This window comes from Mastigoproctus giganteus, chromosome 5 (genome assembly GCF_048544385.1).
Source record: "Mastigoproctus giganteus isolate SK-2022 chromosome 5, ASM4854438v1, whole genome shotgun sequence".
NCBI lineage: Eukaryota > Metazoa > Arthropoda > Arachnida > Uropygi > Thelyphonidae > Mastigoproctus > Mastigoproctus giganteus.
In genome coordinates, this window is record NC_143579.1 from 205,487,080 (window position 1) to 205,507,503 (window position 20,424).

The window sequence follows — 20,424 nt, forward strand, 5'->3', positions numbered from 1 at the left end:
CTCACAGAAGTTATAAATTTTTTTTTAATAGTGTTGTTTAATTGTCTTTGCTTTACAATCAAATTTAGAGACAATATATGCTGTAAGTATGAACTAAATTTCATTTATTACATTTTTTCTAGTTTTTTTTTTTTTTTGTTTATATCTTACTGTCCACAAATAGGGATGTCAGGCATTACTGTATATAAGTTTAATTTTTGTTTATAGTGAATCATAAACCAGGCGATAATGGAACCAAAGATTTTTTTTATGGCAAGAAGAAATACACCAGACTTGAAGCTATCGAAGACATTGCAAATCAAGAATCTACTGATAATGAGGTTTTTTGAAATTTGCACATTACCTCCAAATTTGGACAAGTTGACAGATTGTGAAGAGACTGATGAAGATGTTTTACAGGACCTTAATTCATTTCCAAAAGAAATTCCTGGTTCTATGGAAATTTCATTTGAAGATACCAATTAGGAAGATGTTTTACCCCTGGAAGAAGATGATGTTCCAGAAGATAAAAGCGGCAGTGATTCAATGGTATATCTTGATTTTGAAAAAGCAAAATTTCTGAAGAGTCATCAGGAATATATGCACCTTTTGGAACAAATGAATATTGTTTTACAAGTGAGTTAGATTCTGTGAAAAATGACTTAAAAGATTTGTCCCCAACCCAAATATTCAAAAAACTTTTCAGTGATGAAATCATAGACTATATATGCTAGACAAAAAAAAAAAAAAAAAAAAAAAAAAAAAATTGTGAATTTACTATTGCCAACAAAGAAATACGAAGTTTTATTGCCATACTGCTTTTGACAGGATATTACAACCTTCCTCAAGAAAGAATATATTAGTCACTGGATGAGGACTTGGGTGTCTAGTGCATTTATAATGCCACGTCAAGAGATCGATATCTAGAAATAAAGAGATTTGTACATCTGGCCAATAATGAATATGCTCATAAAACAATTTTAACAGCGGGTTTTTTTCAAAACTGTCATTACACAAGTCAATGGTGAAGTATTTTGGATATAATCCAGCCAAACAATTTATCAAGAGGAAACCAGTGAGATTTGGTTACAAAATTTGGATAGTAAGTAGTTCTTCTGGGTATTGCTAGGCTTTTGACATTTATTGCAGAAAACCAACTAAAGATACCAAAAATGTGAAGAGTATACCTGTAGGTGCAAGAGTGGTTATTGATTTATTGGAACATGGGCAGATCCATCAAACCACAGTTTTCTTCAACAATTATTTTACAACGTACTCGTTGATGATATTTTTGAAAAAGAAGAAAATAACTACAGGAACTGAGGGACAATAGAGTTCAACGCTGTCCTATTATGGCATTTAAGAAATGAAAAAAATGGAAAGAGGTACTTATGACTATAACAGCATATTATGTATAAAATGGAAAGATACCATGTATTCTATTCTTACCAATTATGATTTTGTTGAACCATTACAATACGTAAAATGTTGGTCAAAAACTGCAAAAGCTAAAGTCAATGTAGAACAACCTGCGTCATTTGCATTGTACAATAGTGAAATGGGTGGCGTAGATGCCCGTGACCAATACAGTGGTACCTTGGATTGCGAGTAACTTGGTCTGTGAGTGTTTTGCAAGATGAGCAAAAAATTTAATAAATTTTAACTTGATAAACGAGCAAGGTCTTGCAATACGAGTACAGTCAGTCCTCGTATAACACGTGTTTACACTACATGAATTCGATCATACACGATTTATAAATAGGGGAACCGAATTCACTTATGCACAATTCGCCTTTGTGTTTACAAGAAATGGCATTACAGTCGAATACAGAATTACAGTCGAATAGGGAATCACCCCAACTGAACGCAACACGATAGCAACGAAGAGAAGATTCTGAAAATGTATTTATGTTTTTTATATCAGTGAAGGGGAAACACATTTCACCATAAAAACGTAAAAACCAACACAATTCCAGCTATCAGTATAATCGCAAATGCAATTAGATCGAGTTTACTACCAGTTTATAACAGATTCCACTAGCAGGAACGCAACTGGAAATTGTTTTTATTGTTTTATGGTAGTAACCCCTAGAAATGTGCTTTAGTAAAATGTGAGGTGTTAATAGTAGTGTATCTCTGCCTTTACAATGTTGTTTATTCAGTTGCTACACGCGCGCAGCTTTGTTTATGTGTATCAAGCGTGCCTCCTCGTTTTGTAATTGTACTTTATTCCCTAAAAATTGTCTGCCGAGCGTCAGGTGATCACATGCTGATCGGGATTGTGGGTAATCGTCTCGCATGGTCGGTCTCAGTCGGCATACCTCATTCGTATACAGTCAACATTGTAGTCAACACTCATGCTAGCGTTGTGACCATGTGTATGTGCGTAAAGCATTTTTTTATTTTGTGTTCAAATGTAGTCACTGTTCTTTATTAACTGTACACTATGAAAATGGCCCCAATGAAGAAAAGGGTTGAAAAGGAAGGCGGCAAGAAGGAGATGATTACGATAGAAGTTAAGGAAATCATCGGAAAGCACGAACAAGGTACGAAAGTGGCCGCCATCGCAAGATTTTATAAGAAATCTACGTTAACGATTTGCACAGTATTAAAGAAGAATTAAGAGGACTAGATGTAGCAAAAGGAGTCACGAGAATATCAAAGCAATGGCCAGGTATTCTGGAAGATGTAGAAAAGTTGCTTTTGGTGTGGATAAATGAGAAGCAACTAGCAGGTGATACTGTGACCAAGAACTTGATCTGTGAGAAGGGCCTTGTACGCTGACCTCTTAAGTAAACTGCCAGGTACGTCTACAGAAAACATAGAAGGCTTCAAGGCGAGCAGGGGATGGTTTGATAACTTTAAGAGAAGCATCCATAGTGTTGTGAGGCACGGAGAGGCTGCGAGTTTGGACGCTAAAGCAGCTGAGGCGTTCGTTGCCGAGTTCCAGAAGCTCATGGTTTCCGAGTGTTACCTGCCGCAGCAAGTTTTTAATTGCAATGGACGGGGCTTTTTTGGAAAAAGATGCCAAAGAGGCCCTACATTACAGCAGAAGAGAATGCAATGCTCAGTCACAAGCCCATGAAAGACCATCTCATGCTCTTGTTGTGTGCTAATGCAAGCAGTGATTTCAAAGTCAAGCCCCTGCTCGTGTATCATTCTAAGAATCCACGAGCCTTCAAGAAATGCAAGGTGCAGAAGAGCCAGTTAAACGTTATGTGGAAGTCCAACAGCAAGGCTTGGGTCACTCGTATCTTGTTCGTTGAGTGGATCGACGAGGTCTTCGGTCCCACAGTGAACCTTTTAGGAAAAAAACTGCCACTCAAAGTCTTTCTGGTTATGGATAATGCTCCTGCTCATCCTCCAGGCCTTGAAGACGACTTACTGGAAGAATTCAAATTCATTAAGGTCAAGTTCCTTCCTCCCAACACTACTCCATTACTCCAGCCCATGGATCAGCAGGTCATTTCGAACTTTAAAAAGCTTTACATCAAGGCACTATTTCAGCGATGCTTCGAGGTGACCGAAGGAACTAACCTTACCCTCCGAGAGTTTTGGAAAAATCATTTCCACATTGTAAACTGCCTCAAGATCATCGATAAAGCCTGGGATGGGGTCACCAAGAGAACCCTCAATTCTGCTTGGAGAAGACTGTGGTCCGATTGTGTTGAGGGGTTTGCTTGTGAACAGGAGCTGCCAGTTGTCGATGAAATTGTGTCCTTGGGGACGACCGTGGGACTGGAGGTGAATAAGGATGACATTCAAGAGCTGGTGGAGGAACATCAACAGGAGTTTACCACCGACGAAGTGATAGATCTGCATCGCGAGCAACAGCAAGAGGTTATGGAGGAGATCTCATGTGAGGAGGAGGAGGAGGAGAAAAAAAATGGAGACATCCCTCTCTTCAAATGAGATTAGGGAGGTGTGTAAAATGTGGGAAACAGCAAAATTTTGTAGAAAAGCACCACCCAAGTAAGGCTGTGGCAGTGCAAGCGATGAATCTGTTTAACGATAATGCAATGTCATATTTCCGTGAAATCTTCAAAAGGAGGCAAAAGAAAGTGTCATTGGATAGGTTCCTTGTTAAAGTCGCACAAAAAGAAAAAGTTAACAGATAGCAGTGATTCCGTTAGTGACAGTGAAAGTCATCCTACCCAATAATTAATAAATTCGATTGCTTTATGTATATTAAATTTAAATATTAAAAATATAAAAAAGGTATGCATGTATTTTGATTAATCATTTTTACAGTATATGAATATTTTTGAGTTTTTGAACAAATCATCTGGGTTTCCATTATTTCTTATGGGGAAATTCGCTTTGATATACGAGTGCTTTGGATTACAAGCACGTTTCCGGAACGAATTATGCTCGCAAACCAAAGTACCACTGTATATATCTTTGCACAGGATAGTGATAAGAGGCAAGAAATGGTTGTGGGTCCTATTTAAAATAAATGTTCTTGTTTATACTCCAGCATGACCACCAGGTCAGTAGAGTTTACAATAACTCAATCAATACAAATTATTAATCGTATTTAGCAATCACCGGCTCCAATCCCAGTCCACTCAAAGAGCGTGTGCTACCGCACTCGCACTCCTGACCACTCGGCTACGTCAGGAATACATGTTAGATATGACCATCACTAATGCATGGAAGTTACATCAAATGGTAGCCGAGATAAAAATGAATCAATTAGATTTTCGTCGAAACGTTGTACGAAGTTCTTTGAAAAATGCTGCATCAACAAGAAGCAAAAAGTCGGAAGTTCCATGAAAATTAATGAAGACCATCACTTTCCAGAAAAACTTGATAGACAATTAAAATGTTGTGTTTGTCATATGAAAGCTAGGTGGTCATGTAAGAACTGTCAGAAAACAATGTGCATTGAAAAAGGCCGCTTCAAAAAATACCACTTATCTGCCTAACATCCCCAATTTGAGGATGCCTGTTTTTCTAAAAAAAATATTTCTTTGAAATTTTGGTATTGTTTGTTTCCTTGACTTATAATCTCACCATAATATTGAACAAAATGAGTTTTGACAGGTAGTTTTTTCATAGGCGTTAATGGGTTAATGTGAACCAATATTTCAATTTTGCCTGCCTTGGAAGACTCATGAGAGATGCTACATTCAAAAGAAGTGGAGGCATCTTTTGAGCATCTCTTTAGATTCAAATTTTTTTTTTTTTTTTTCCAGTCAAAAATTGTGACTCATAACTATTCATTAACATAATCGATCTGTCCTCTATCAAGTCTAGCTACAAATAAGGTGAGTGTCTAAGCTTATTCCCAAATGGTTCCAGTTACTCAGACTATCTAACAAAAAATTGTGGTATTTATTGTCTGCATTTCCATGAAAATTCCTTGTGAAATGCACTAAAAATCTGCTGTGCAAAAGCATATATACTCCATCTGGAAGGGAGAACTTCTGGTCGTTCTCTCTCTTCCTCTGCAAATGAAACAAAAAATTTTTCCTTAGTTGCAGAAAGGAACAGACCAGAAGTTCTACCAACAGATAAAGCTGATTATGTAAACATGTAAGCCAGGAGAAACTTATAATTTTATATATTTTTTGCTACTGGAAGATCTGAAAAGCAACTTAAATTTGTTTTTATGTCCACGGTTTCTCCAATTTCCAAATCATTATGCATAAATTTAAATGAAAACTCAAGAGCAGCAATTCTCTTTAAACATTACTTTATTATTTTCAGGGCAGGAAAGTATCTTTTTACTAATACAACACAGTTTAATTAAATCACTCAGCTTTTTGAACAATAATGTGAGTATATTTGATGTTCATGTTAATTTTTAAAATTAAACAAATGTTTCTCCAAATTTCCATTTGGAAGTCATTAGAAATTTTAATTTGTGAACATTTTTTCCACAAAAAAAAAAAAGACCTGAGAAGCATATCAAAATGTAGGACCAGTTTTAATATTTGCATGTGCTATGAAATGATACATTATAATGCTAATGATGGCAGCCATAGGAATGCTATAGTTTTCAATTTTTGCCTGAACGTAAATATCCTCATATATCATAACACATGCATTCTCTAGCATTACAAAGACCAGGGTCTGGTATCACAATGTGCAGAATGTGTCTCTCTCTTCCTCTGCAAATTTCATTTGCAGAGGAAGAGAGAGAACATAGGTGACAAATATAATCACATATTGGGTTTCTATGACTCCAAAGAAATAGCTGTTTTAGCATTAGCATCAGTAAAGGCATATGATGCACAGCATCATCCAAAAAAAAAAAAAAAATTCTCATTTCACTCATCCACTTGCTCCAAATGTTTGTCTAGTTCTGCCTTGAATCTCTGTTTAGGCATTCAACTACTTTTTTTTTTTTTTTTTTTTTATGAAACCCCAAACGAGAGGTATTAGAACCAATAGTACCGTGCTTGGGTTGGAGGTTGAGAAGACGAAAGAAGATATTTGTTGATATCAGACTTGAACTTCTGTAGATTGTAATTTTAAGGAAATACATATAAAGGAAGATTGTTCCAGAAAACGGTTTTTGTTTGTTTTTTTCAGTTGTTGGCACATCGGCTTCTGTGGCCATAATGCACCTTCCAAAGTTTTTGCATTTTCTACTCTGATCTACTCATTTGAATGAATAAACGAAGAAGATGAAAAGTTGGTTCTGTGGGTTTGAAGTTGGACAGTAAATGGATGTTTGCTGGTGGCGACACATGTTTGGACTGTTTTGAAAGAGAGAGAGAGAGAGAGAGAGAGAGAGAGAGAGAGAGAGAGAGAGAGAGAGAGAGAGAGAGAGAGAGCGAGAGAGAGAGAGAGAGAGAGAGAGCGAGCGGGAATTATAGAAGCTAATTCAGAGTTAGGTGCCTACATAGCCAGGTGGGAAGGAGCAGCAGTGCATAGGTTCCGCACAATATGGCCTTAGTTGCTAATGCTCCTAAAAACCAAATAACAAACAAACAAACAAACAAACAAGCCAATTCAGAACAGTGCCCATAGAAGTATCTGTAAAAAAGGCATGCAGCAGACACAGTACGGCTATGAGACAGAGAGGGGAGAGACTCTGTTTGAGAGGAGTCATTAATTAACCTAACTTCCATCTTCTGAATGGAATCTAGAAGCCTGAGAGAAGTTTTGGGGGCACTGCCCCAGATGTGAGAACAATATTCCATGGTAGGGTGGATTTGCAATTTGTAAAGAGTGAACAGCAGTTTGGAAGAAAAGTAACACTCAGAGCAAAAGAGAAAACCAAGTTTTTTAGATGCAGAGTAAGCAATATTTGTAATGTGCTTGTGCCAAGACAGATTAGAAGTCAGGGTAATCCCCAAAAGAGAAATGATATAATACCTGGGGATTATATCATTTTGCCTAGAAATCGGATTGTCATCAAAGATAAGAAAGAAGAGAAGAATCCTTTTTTGCGAGATATAAGACAAGACTGAGTTTTACAAGGATTGAAATCAACTAAGTTATCTTTGCCCCACTGCAGAATTACCTGCAGTGGGGCAAATATCTGCTACCATAACCCTTTGGTAGCAGATATTCGAGAAGTTGAAGCTAATTGAGCAGGGCAAGGTTTCTCAAAATGGAAAGTGGAATGCAATGTGCTATCATCGGCAAAACTATGGATAGGATTTACAGTCAATGGAAGAAGGTCATTAATATACAAAAGGAAAAGAGTGGGGGAAACAACTGAGCCTTGGGGGACACCAGCATTAGTGGAGAAGTTACAAGACAGACAGACATCTACCATCACCCTCGGTGCTCCTCAAATAGGCCTCTGAGGTTGGGTATATTCATATTACGTTCTTAGCGTTTTTTTCAATAACCTTTCATGGAGTAAAATAAAATTAAAATAAAATAAAACAAAACAAATCTTGTTAACTATATTTACAATAACCTGTATTTACAAAATTAATATACGTATTACAATATTAAAAGTATTAAAACACAAGATTAAAATGCATTAAAATATACTAAGTTAAAAGCAATAAAATCAGGTAGCTTTCAAAGGCTCCAGCCTTCTTCTTCAGCAGTGTATGCATTAAAATATACTAAGTTAAAAGCGATAAAATCAGGTAGCTTTCAAAGGCTCCAGCCTTCTTCTTCAGCAGTTATGCATTAAAATATACTAAGTTAAAAGCGATAAAATCAGGTAGCTTTCAAAGGCTCCAGCCTTCTTCTTCAGCAGTGCTTCTTCAGACTGCTGAAGAAGAAGGCTGGAGCCTTTGAAAGCTACCTGATTTTATCGCTTTTAACTTAGTATATTTTAATGCATTTTAATCTTGTGTTTTAATACTTTTAACATTGTAATACGTATATTAATTTTGTAAATACAGGTTATTGTAAATATAGTTATCAAGATTTGTTTTGTTTTATTTTATTTTAATTTTATTTTACTCCATGAAAGGTTGGTGAAAAAACGCTAAGAACGTAATATCACCCTCGGTGAGCGATCAGAGAGAAAACTGGATAACTAATAACAAAAAACAGTAGGAAAATCATAAGATGGAAGCTTGTTTAGAAGACCTTTATGCCAAACATGATCAAAAGCCTTTGAGATGTCAAGAGCAACTGCTCGTGTTTCACCAAACTTTTCCATTGAATTTGTCCATAAATGAGTAACATAAAATCAGAATATCACCATGTGATATTCTGATCAGTGTGACCAGTGGAGCGACACTGACGGAATCCATACTGGCGATCGTTGATCAGATGGAAGGTTTCTAGGTAGTTTAAGAGTGGGCGGTTAATTGATTTCTCCATTACTTTAGAAAGAGTAGAAGTAATTGCAATGAGAAAATAATTGGATGGGAGGGATTTGTCACCCTTTTTAGGAATTGACTGGATGTGAGCAAATTTTCAAGCAGAAGGAAAAACACCCTTGGAATAAGAAAGTGAAAAAAAGGTGGCAAAGAACAGGAGTAAGTTCAGGAGCACAGGTTTTTGAGATCAAATAGAGAAATACCATCGGGACCTGCAGCTTTCTTAGCATCAAGATTAATCAAAATCAGTCTTTACATCATTTAATGGAAGACCACATGAGGCATTGAATAGAGTGTTTGTAATAGCGGGAGGTGTTTTACCAAGATCATTAATACGCGAGTTGGAAGAAAACTGGGATGCTAGCAGGTCAGCTTTATCCTTAGCTGAAGTGACAACAGAACCATCAGGTTTTGACAGACGTGGGCAAAAGTTGCGGCCAATAGTTTTGGCAAGAGACCAGAATGCTTGGTTACCATTAGGGCAAGAAGCAGGTTTTCTACTCTTAGCCTGTTCAAAATCTAGTTTGGACTGATTTATAACTGCTTTACAATTGTTGTGCGAGCTTTGGTGTAAGCAGAAAATGAAACTGAAGAACTGGAAACAAGCCAATTACGATATGCAACTTTCTTCTCTTGAACAGCCTTAGCACATTTATTGGAAAACCAATAAAGGATGAGATTTTAAAGTGGAGTGTGGAATAAAAGATTCCATTCCTACAAGAATAATTTCACTGACACAACCTAAGCAAACGTTGATATCAGTAGTTTTGAAACAGTAATCTGAACTAGGAAAAGAAGAAAAGAAATTTTGCAGGTCATCCCATTTTGCATTCTTGCGATGCCAACCAATAAGAGATTGGGAATAGCCATAAGATAAAGACTCCATTGGAGAAGAGACAATCACCAAGTTGTGATCTGATGTGCTTAAATGACCACTCACTTCGGCCATGTACTTAGAAGGGTTGTTAGTATGAAAAAGATTAAGCGTATTGGCTGTATGGTTAGGATTGTCTGGTATTCTTGTAGTAAATGAACAATCTGTGCAAAGTCATTAGTAATTGCAAAAGCCTCAGCATCGCGACCAGTTGGAATGGTGTGACTAGAAAATGGAAGCCAGCTGGAGTTTTAAACATTAAAATTACCTCATTGTTAGGAAAGCTGGATTGGAGAAAGTCAAGTAGCAAAGAGCTCCAAGTGATTAGTGGAGTTGGGAGAATGGTAGAGACAACAGATGAATTTAACACAATGAGGTAGAGAGATTTTAAGCCACAAATGATCGAAAAGAGGCAATTCCAAATTACAAAGTCTCTGATAGAGAACATTGGAATGGATATATGCACAAGTACCACCTTTGAGGCAAAAGGAATCATACAGCAAATAGTTTGGGCAACTGAGATGAGCAGTAGTTGAATCAACCGATAACTGGGATTCTGTCAGAAAAAGTACATGGGGTTTGGCAGACTGTGAGTGGAAATGGACACCATTGAGATTAGAATTGAGACCACGTATATTTGTTAAATGAACTAGGAAGTGTTTGGGAGGTTTAGATCTTTTCGCAGATAAGCTGAATCTATCAATTTGACAATTCATGGTGTATTCATTAGTAAGAAAAAGTGTGTGTGTGGGGGGGGGCATGCTGTATGAAGTAATGAACTTTTCGGATATGCCGTACACATGGAAAGAATATACCCAGATCCTTGACATAACATAGCCTCGACAATGCTCCCTGCATACACAGTACTCTGACTCCTTCCAGTCACTATCTGGCAGAGAAGAGGTAGCAAGGATTATACACTAGCTGATCCGGAAGCCGCCTAAAGAGTTACCGACAGGTTTGGTCCGGTGTACTATCAGGTGACCTGCGAACACAGTTTTAGAGCTGTACCCTCGAAATGTAAGGAACATTAGATCTCGCCATGATATTCATCATAACCTCATCAGTCATAGTGCATGATGGAAGAGACAGGGAAGGGTTGACTGGAACTTAGCTCTGTAGACTAAACATGGGTTCCACTACTTCAAGCCTCCGTTAAGCAAAGTGGTGGTATTGCACCGGTTAATGAGAGTCGTCTACCACCTAGTATTGCCTTGTAACACAGTCGCGGCATTCCTCCATGTGCTGTGGTCGCCACACCTTGACTCCTGCTTATGTTGGTTCACACCTGGGTGGTCACCTACAGTGTGCTTGTGCACAGAGGTTATACCCAGAATTACTAACTGTCCCACCATTGTGAAGATGCAAGCAAAGGATTTGGCTGTCATAAACCGTCTGGACTTTGCTGAAATTGGGTCCACTTGACTTGAATGTCACCCGAATATCAGTTCCATCAACGTTTTAGACTCCCAGGTAAGTACAGCTTGTCTGGCATATCTGAGAGAATGTCTGTGACAACCTCAAGGACCTCAATCTACAACGACAGATAGAAGTTTGTTCCAGCAATCAACCACCCACTGGCTAAAGGCTATGTTATGTTATTTGGTGTTTTTTTGAGTATTAGCAACTAAGGCCATATTGCTCTGGGGATATGCGGTGGTCATGCCCTGACCTTTCTGCATCTTTCGTATTTGGTGGTCAGGGGCTCAAACCCCGGTCTAATCAAGAAGCATGTGCTACGCACTGCTGCTCCTGCCCACCTGGCTACGGAGGCGGCTGGCTAAAGGCAAACTTCAGCACAGCTATCCTACAACTGTCTTTCTCGATTTGAATTTATCCCGTCTCAGGAGATTATTCTGAGAAAGAGGAAGAATCCCATGAGCAGTGAGCATGCTCAAACCATTCAAGGCTATATACACCTCAATCAGATCACCTTGCAGGTGCCTAGTCTCCAGACACTAATCTGCAAAATTTAAGCCTTTCTTCATAAGAGCAACCCTTTGTTCCATTCACTAATCTTGTTGCCCTTCTCTGTACTTGTTCCACAACTCTACATCCTTCTTAAAATGAGGCCTCCGGACCTGTATACAGTACTCAAGGTGTGGCCTTATAATTGCATTATACAAGGGGATAATCACCTACTTATCCCTGCTATAAAAATTAGTGTATAAATACATGACACTATGAGCTACTCTTTCAGACCGTCTGCACTGCTCAGAAAACTTCATATCTGACTGTGCAATTACCCCATGTCCTTTTCGTTCTCTATCACTGTAGTACCACACAATTGATACATTACTCTAGGGTTAATGCTTCCCATATGCAGTACTTTACATTTGTCAATGTTAAAATTAAGTTTCCACCTCTTAACCTATCTGCTCAACTTTTCTAGATGCTGTTTCAGTAGCATACTGTCAGTATTATTAACAACCCCACCAACCTTCGTATAGTCTGCAAACTTAGACATTAAAGCTGATATACCATCATCAATATCATTCAGAAATACAGAAAACAACAATGGACCCAACACTGAACCCTGAGGGACTCCACCAATAACATTAGTCCATGAAGAGCAGTGTCCACTGATTACCACACTGTCTTCTCCCACTCAACCATCCCTTTATCCATACCAGCAATTTGCCTCCAATGCCACACTGCTCCAATTTGTGCAGCAGTCTTCCTGTGTGCAACAGTTTCAAAAGCCTTTCTAAGATCCGAATATATGATATTAAAAATGATTCTTTTTACTCTCAGTTATTACACAATCTAGTCATCAGTCACACTGCCAGATTTAATACACCTGTTGTATTCCCCTCCATGAGTAACTCCTCGTGTGAATGTAGATGCAAAATAGTCATTTAGTTTGTTAGCTACCTGAGCAGCATCATCAACAGTTGAACCATCGATATCAAGTGGACCAATCTGATTCATTCCCTTCCTTCTAGAGTTTACATAAGTAAAGAATTCTGCTGTTTTTCTTTGCATCCTTTGACAAATATTCCTCGTAATCTGCTTTTGCCTGTCTAACCTCCTTTGTGACTTGGTTACAGACCAGCTTATATCTATCATATGCTTCCGTGTCAACTATTAAATTTATATGTATCTATCCCATGCAATTTTCTTCTCTGCCATACGTCTCACTAGTTCATCTGACATCCATTTAGGTCTAAACTTTGAACAATATTTCTTAGTTGGTATGAAAAGTCTAGTAGCTTCCAAGATTAATTCTCTGAATGCTTCCCATTTTGAATTTGTTGTTGGTCCCACCATATAGAATTTAAATACTGTCTCAGACAACCGTAGTCACCTTTATGAAAGCAAAAACCCTTCCCTTTACCCCTGATGGTAGTTACCTCTTTGAGTAAATCCCACTTCAGCACATATGATCACTGCCACCTAGTGTTTCCTTTATCTGTAGAGTCTTAGTGCATGAAGAATCATTACTGATAATCAGATCAAGAGTATTACTTCCTCTTGTTCTGGAGGCTAATATTGGATGACAGAAAACAATCATCCAATAAATCCACAAAAGCCTTGTTAGTGTGTGAGTGACCAACTCACAAATTCCAGTCAATATCTCGGATATTAAAATCCCCCATTATAAGACAATCTGATTTACTGTCCCACTCTATTTCTCTGTACAGTTGTTTATTATACTCATAGTCATCAACGCCTATAACACACTCCTACTCTCAATTTTGCTTTCGCAGTGCTTATGTCACACCAAACTGACTCGACACTGCTCTGTCCACCCAAATTGACTAACTGTACTTCCTTGGATTTTGTGTGTTTCTTAACTAATAGCATAACCCCTCCTCCCTTGCTATCCTTCCTTTACATATTGCACTCCCCAAATTCCATTTCTGCATTCCTTATATATGTGTGACACTGTCTCTGATATCCCAACAATATCTGCTTTTAATGTTTTGACCAACACCTCAAATTCATCAAATTTATTTACCAAACTCCTAGCATTCGTGTACATGCAAGTAGTAGTAGTAGTAGTAGCATGTGATGCAAGAAAGCAAATGTATGAGCTTATGCAGCATCAGCCAAAAAAAAAAAAAAAATCACACCATTCCCTCCAAATGCCTGTCCGGTTCCTCCTTAAATTTATTCAACCTATCAACTTCCACAACGACAGATGGAAGTTTGTTCCAGCAATTAACCACCCGCTGGCTAAAGGAAAATTTCCGCACATCTATTCTACATCTGTCTTTTCTTAATTTGAATTTATGCCCCCTTAGGTTCGTAATCTGAACAAGTGGAAGGAGAATTCAGCGTTCTCAACCTATTCAAGGCCTTATATACCTCAATCAGATCACCGTGCAGGTGCCTAGTCTCCAGCCACTGCAATTTGCAGAACTTAAGCCTCTCTTGGTAAGAGGATCCCTTCATTCCCCTCACCAATCTTGTTGCCCTTCTCTGTACACGCTCAAGTAAATCTACATCCTTCCTAAAATGAGGCCTCCAGACCTGTACGCAGTACTCAAGCCGTGGCCTGACCATTGCCTTATACAGAGGGATAATCACCTCCTTTTCCCTGCTAGCAAAATTCCTATATATCATTGACAAAACCCCATGACCTGCCCTGGCAGCCTGTCTGCATTGCTCAGAAAACTTCATATCTGCCTGCACAATTACTCCCAGGTCTTTTTCATTTTCTACCACCTTAAGTGTAGTACCACACAGTTGGTACGTTTCTCTGGGGTTATTTCTACCCATATGTAGTACTTTGCATTTGTCAAAGTTAAACTTCGGTTGCCACTTCTTAGCCCATCTGCCCAAATTATCTAGATCCTGTTGCAGTAGCACACTGCCATTACTGTCATTAACAACCCTGCCAACCTTTGTATCATCTGCAAACTTCAACACTAAGCCTGATATACCTTCATAAATATCATTGATAAATATACAAAACAACAGTGGACCTAACACCGAACCCTGTGGGACTCCACTAATAACATTAGTCCAAGAAGAGCAGCACCCATTGATTACCACACTCTGTCTTCTCCCACTCAACCATCCTTTTATCCATTGTAGCAACTTACCCTTAATACCATTCTGCTCCAATTTGTACAATAGTCTTCCATGCGCAACAGTGTCAAAAGCTTTCCTGAAATCCAAATATATGATATCAAAATTATTTTTCGCATCCAGTTCCTTTGTAACCACATCATAATATCCTATCAAATTTGTCAGACAAGACTTTCCCTTAACAAACACATGCTGTGTCTGAATTATTGCTGCAGTCTTGTCTAGATGATCCTGCAATGCATCCTTAACCAGCGACTCCATTATTTTACCCGGAACAGAAGTTAAACTAACTGGTCTGTAATTACTCGAATATAGGAATTATAGGAACATGTGCAAGTATACATGCACCTGTTCCTCTTCTTAGCTACCCAAAACAGCCCATGTATTTACATGTTCCGCAGCAACTCCCAGCAGTCTCTGAAATCCCCAACACCTTGTTTTCCAGCCTGCTGCTCATTCCAATAAAGGCAGAGCAAGAATCACTTTCACCTCTGCTAGCAACTATTGTTAATCTATTAGTTCATGTATCCCACCCCAAGCTAGCAGTTTTCTAACCCACCTAACACTGCCTCGATAGCATCAGCAATTCTTGCACCCTTTCTATTTAAGTGTATCCCATTCCTGTAGAAGCAGTCTCTCCTGTTAACAAGCACAGACCAGGCTGAGAAAAATTCTGCCCCTTGAGCCTTGCACAATCTCTCCAGATCCAAATTGCAGAAACTTTCAAATTAGCATTAGCATTAGTAGAGGCATTTGATGCAAGAAAGCAAGCTTATGCAGCATCAGCCAAAAAAAAAAAAAACCACTTCCACTTCACCCCTCTGTTCGTTCAAAATACCTGTCCAGCTGAGACTTAAACTTATTTAGGCTATCAACCTCCACCACAAGGGATGGCAGTCTGTTCCACCAACCAACCACCCGCTGGCTAAAGGCAAATTTCCGCACGTCTATCCTACACCTGTCTTTCCTCAATTTGAATTTATGCCCTCTCAGGTGAATTTTCTGAGCTAGAGGAAGAATCCCATCAGCATTGAGCATGCTTAAACCATTCAAGGCTTTATACACCTCTATCAGATCACCTCGCTGGTGCCTAGTCTCCAGACACTGTAATTTGCAAAACTTAAGCCTTTCTTCGTAAGAGCACCCCTTTGTTCCATTCACTAATCTTGTTGCCCTTCTCTGTACTCGTTCCAGCAGCTCTACATCCTTCTTGAAATGAGGCCTCCAGACCTGTATACAGTACTCTAGGTGTGGCCTGACCATTGCCTTATACAATGGAATAATCACCTCCTTATCCCTGCTGGAAAAATTCCTGTATATCATTGACAATACTCCATGAGCTACTCTTGCAGCCCGTCTGCACTGGTCAGAGAACTTCATATCTGCCTGCACAATCACCCCCAAGTCCCTTTCATTCTCTACCACTGTCAGTGTAGTACCACAGAGTTGATACGTTGCTCTGGGGTTGCTGTTTCCCATGTGTAGTACTTTACATTTGTCAATGTTAAACTTCATTTGCCACCTCTCAGCCCATCTGCTCAACCTTTCCAGATCCTGTTGCAGCAGCATAGTGTCAGTAGTGTCCTTGACAACCCTGCCAACCTTTGTATCATCTGCAAACTTGGACATTAAGCTTGATATACCTAACTCAAATTACCTAAATTCAAACCTAACTCACGGATTTTTTTTAACATTAACCTGTACTTGTTAAGTAATTTCACCGGACTCCTACTCTTAATATCATTAGTGCCAACATGTACAACAGTATCACCTTTTGTGCCCCTAAAAGATGATATCTGCTCTACAACATCATCAACCTTTGCCCCTGGCAGACATACCCTGGTCCCGTTCCACCTATTCTTTTTGCACAATATATTCCCTGTTTCCCTGACAACAGAGTCAACAACTAGTTGTCGGTGACACTATTGTCAGGGAAACTAGTTGCCACTGTGTTGTGTGATGTTCAAGTGTAAGCTGTGACATTGATGTGGGCAGCTGAAAGCCTGATGGGGCCATCAATTTAAATTCTTCGAGGGCATCTACCCTGTCCATCAAGCTCTCATATAGGCCTATAACAACGCTGAGTTGGTGCTTGATTTCCTCATACTTCTTACATTGTGGCACAGAGATGTTCCCCTTGGAAATATCATAACCTGTTTCTGATTGTCCACAAACATCAAACAAACAGTATATTTCAAAAGGCTGTGATTCAAAGAACTGTCCCTCTCAGTTCTCCCCTGAGCCACAGCACTCCCATAAGCTTGAGCCTTTTGCTTTGCTGCTCTGAGTCATGATTTCGATTCAATTTCAATTAAAACTTCAATTTTAATACGAAATATAAGACTAAACTTATATCCCAATTCAGTTTTAACACTATATATATATATATAATATATATATATGTGTGTGTGTGTGTGTGTGTGTGTGTGTGTATACACCACACACACACACACACACACACACACACACTTATCGAGTTTCATCTCCAGCTGAGTTACATTATATGAATTTCGTATCCCCTATCAAGTTATATGTACTAATTTATAATGTTGTTTCTAAATTCTAAGTTGTTATATGTACTTAGTTAAAAAATTACATTTGTAAAATCTAAGTAGCTAATAATAGATAAATTTAACTATTGCCGCCCACGTGGTTCAAACTCTTCGCCAGCTATCTATGCCAAATCATCGATTCTAAAAGCTTTACGAATATTACTGTCGTATGTTAAGATCTACATGACAAGTTCAATTATTAATCACATAAGTAGTGCTATAATTTATGATTTATAATCCTCTGCCGATACTGATTACACTGCTATAAGTTACACAGAAACTACCAGTATCTGCTGTATCGATACAAAAAAAATGGTGGCAGATTCGAATGCTATTATTGATACAATAGCCTGCAGAAATCGACTGTGGTTTTCTACGCAATTACAAAGCCAAGTAAAAAATAAATGCACCAATTTAATCAACAAATCACTAAAAAAACTACTAAATTTAAATTAAAAGTTATACAAAAACAATAATTTCAAATAAATAAGAAAAGTTCACTCAGTGGCTTTGAACATGTATGGCTCCCACTAGCCTCATCAGCAAACCATATGTAACAGAGTAAAAAGGTGGCAGCAACAGACATAATGAAAGAATGACATATATACTTAGTACTGAAATAAAACTTGTTTGTTGTGTTAAAACCTTTGCTTATGAGCAAAGTAAATGATATGGTGCCAAACTGCAAATGAGGGAAGTGAAAAAAAGATTGTAAATCTCTTATATTTAGTTTCTTATACCTCTGATTCTTAGGCCATATTGTGCCACTCAGTGTAAGCAACACACAGTCCTAGAAGTAATAACACATGATGATTAATAATGATGACACTAATAAAAGTTGTAAAAAGAAATTTAGAAATCATTAAAATATAACCAGCAGTTTAACTGAATTTTAATAAGAAATGTTACTTTATGAAGGCAGTAAAAAGGCAAAGCAATTACTTACTTTTGAAAGGTTATATATAAGCATTTTACATCACACCAAGTTAAAAAAATATGTGCAAAATAATTACATAACACATATCACATTCTATTCAAAATACACACACAAATATATATATCTTCATACCTAGCATTAGCAACAATACTGTTTTCAATGGCTACTGGATCTTTTGGCAATCCTTTAATTACATGAATGTCTTGTATCATTTGACTAAAAAAAAAAAACACCACTAGTATGTAATATAAAATACTAAACAAAAAATCAAATTATAAATACAAGTTTGTATCATTTAATTTTGAAAGATTGTCAAATTTTATATGTGAGAAAACACTAATGCATTTGAAAAAAGATTTAATGGAGGTCACTGCTCTAAGAAGTTTACAAAGAACAATAGTAAAAAATTGTTTTTCTCAGTATTATTTGTTACAAACACATTGTAGTGTTTTATCCCATATTACTTCATTTGTCCTTAACAAATCAGTTTTTAACTTATAAAATTGTTTTTAAAAAATTTACTTCACAAAACATTAAACTTCACTTAGTAAAGTTCAAGTGCTGAACTGAAAAGCACAATCAATCTCAAACATTTTAATAAAATTGTCTATAATCCAATACACAATATTTACCACATAACAAAAAACAATTCATTCTGTAAAACTTGCAGAATATATAAATTCTGAAATTTGTTTCTAGTATTTTCTCCAAACAACAAAGACTCTCACTTTTCCTTGCTCACAAGCACATTACATTAACTGGGCGATAATAAAAGTCAACGGCCTAAAAGATATGAAGGTCAATTTATATACAGGTTGAGATTTAAGTAAGCAGTAAGGTTATGTGATCTAAGTAAGCAGTTGACATTTTAAAGGCCTTTGTCAAGAGCAACTGCTTGAGTTTCATTGAACTTTTCCATTGAATTTGTCTATAGATGGGTAATATAAGAAAAAGTATTACCAGTGGATCAACACTGACAGAATCCATACTGCCAATCATTGATCAGATGGAAGGTTTCTAGACAGCTTAAGAGTTGGCAGTTAATTGATTTCTCCATTATTTTAGAAAGGGTAAAGTGTAATGGGACAATAATTGGATGGGAGGGATTTATCACTCATTTTAGGACTTGGCTGGATATGAACAAATTTCCAAGCGGAAAAGGAAAACACCTTTGAAATAAGAAAGTGAAAAAAAAGTTAAAACAGAACAGGAGTAAGTTCAGGAGCACAGGTTTTGAGAACAAGTGGAGAAATACCATCAGGAGCTGGAGCTTCCTTAGAATCAAGATTGTTCAAAATCCTTCCAACATCCTTTCTAAGGAAGACCACAGGAGGAATTGGAGTGTACGGGGAATGGTGGTTTACCAAAATCACCAATACACCAGCTGGAAGAAAAGTAGGATGCTAGCAGGTCAGCTTTATCGTTGGCTTAAGTGGCAATTGAACCATCTGGTTTTGACAGATGGTGGAAATAGAGATGGGCAAAAGTTTTGGCATGAGACCAAAATGCTTGCCTAGAAAACTTGCTTCTTGTCCAATTTGGACAAGAAGCAAGTTTTCTACCTTTAGCATATTTGAAATCTAGTTTGGACTTATTAATAACTGCTTTATGATTTCTGCAAGCCTTGGTGCAGGCAAAAAATGAATGGAGATTTGGATACAAGTGAATTGTGACATTTTTATTTTGCAACATTTTTATTTTGAACAGCCTTAGAACATTTATTGGAAAACCAAGGTTTAGATAAAGGATGAGATTTTAAGGTGGAGTGTGAAACAAAGAATTTCATCCCTTCAAAAGTAATTTCACCGACGTGATCTGAGCAAACATTGACATCAGATGAATTTGAAACAATAACCTGCTCAAGCGAAAGAAGAAAACAAATCTTGCAGACCACATTTTGCATTTTTGTAATGCAAGAATTGCATTCTTGTAAAATAAGTTTTTGGCAAAAATTTTTTGAGTCTCACAACCATTCATCGATTTTCATTTCAGGTGCTCAAAAAGAAAAAAAAAAAAAAAAAAAACTCTGGCAGCAATAGGAAATGTAGAATTTTTGAGCAACATCCCATGAGGTTATAGTTCTTATGAGAGTTTCTGGCACAAGGGCTACTTTGTCATGTTGCATCTCCCAAAGGAGTTGAGATTATATATGAAAAATGCCTGGGGAGCAGTTAGAATTTGTTTCATTTGGATTTGTTTCAGATAGAAAAAAAAAGTGCAGTGAGATTAGCATTATTACCTATGATGTGGTTAAGGTTCTTGTACAATGGGCATTGTTGAACAATCTACATTCCATGA

General features: G+C 37.6%; 1 protein-coding gene across 3 annotated transcripts in view; it reads right to left on the bottom strand.

Annotated features, from left to right (window-relative positions):
- Nucleotides 1-20,424, bottom strand: part of LOC150086027 (uncharacterized) — a 228,680-nt gene that overhangs the window by 125,136 nt on the left and 83,120 nt on the right. For all 3 annotated transcript variants that reach the window (XM_090373659.1, XM_090373657.1, XM_090373658.1), the window contains exon 7: nt 18,259-18,342. In XM_090373659.1, coding sequence (XP_090229785.1) covers nt 18,259-18,342 — 84 coding nt within the window. The remainder of the gene's footprint in view (nt 1-18,258; nt 18,343-20,424) is intronic.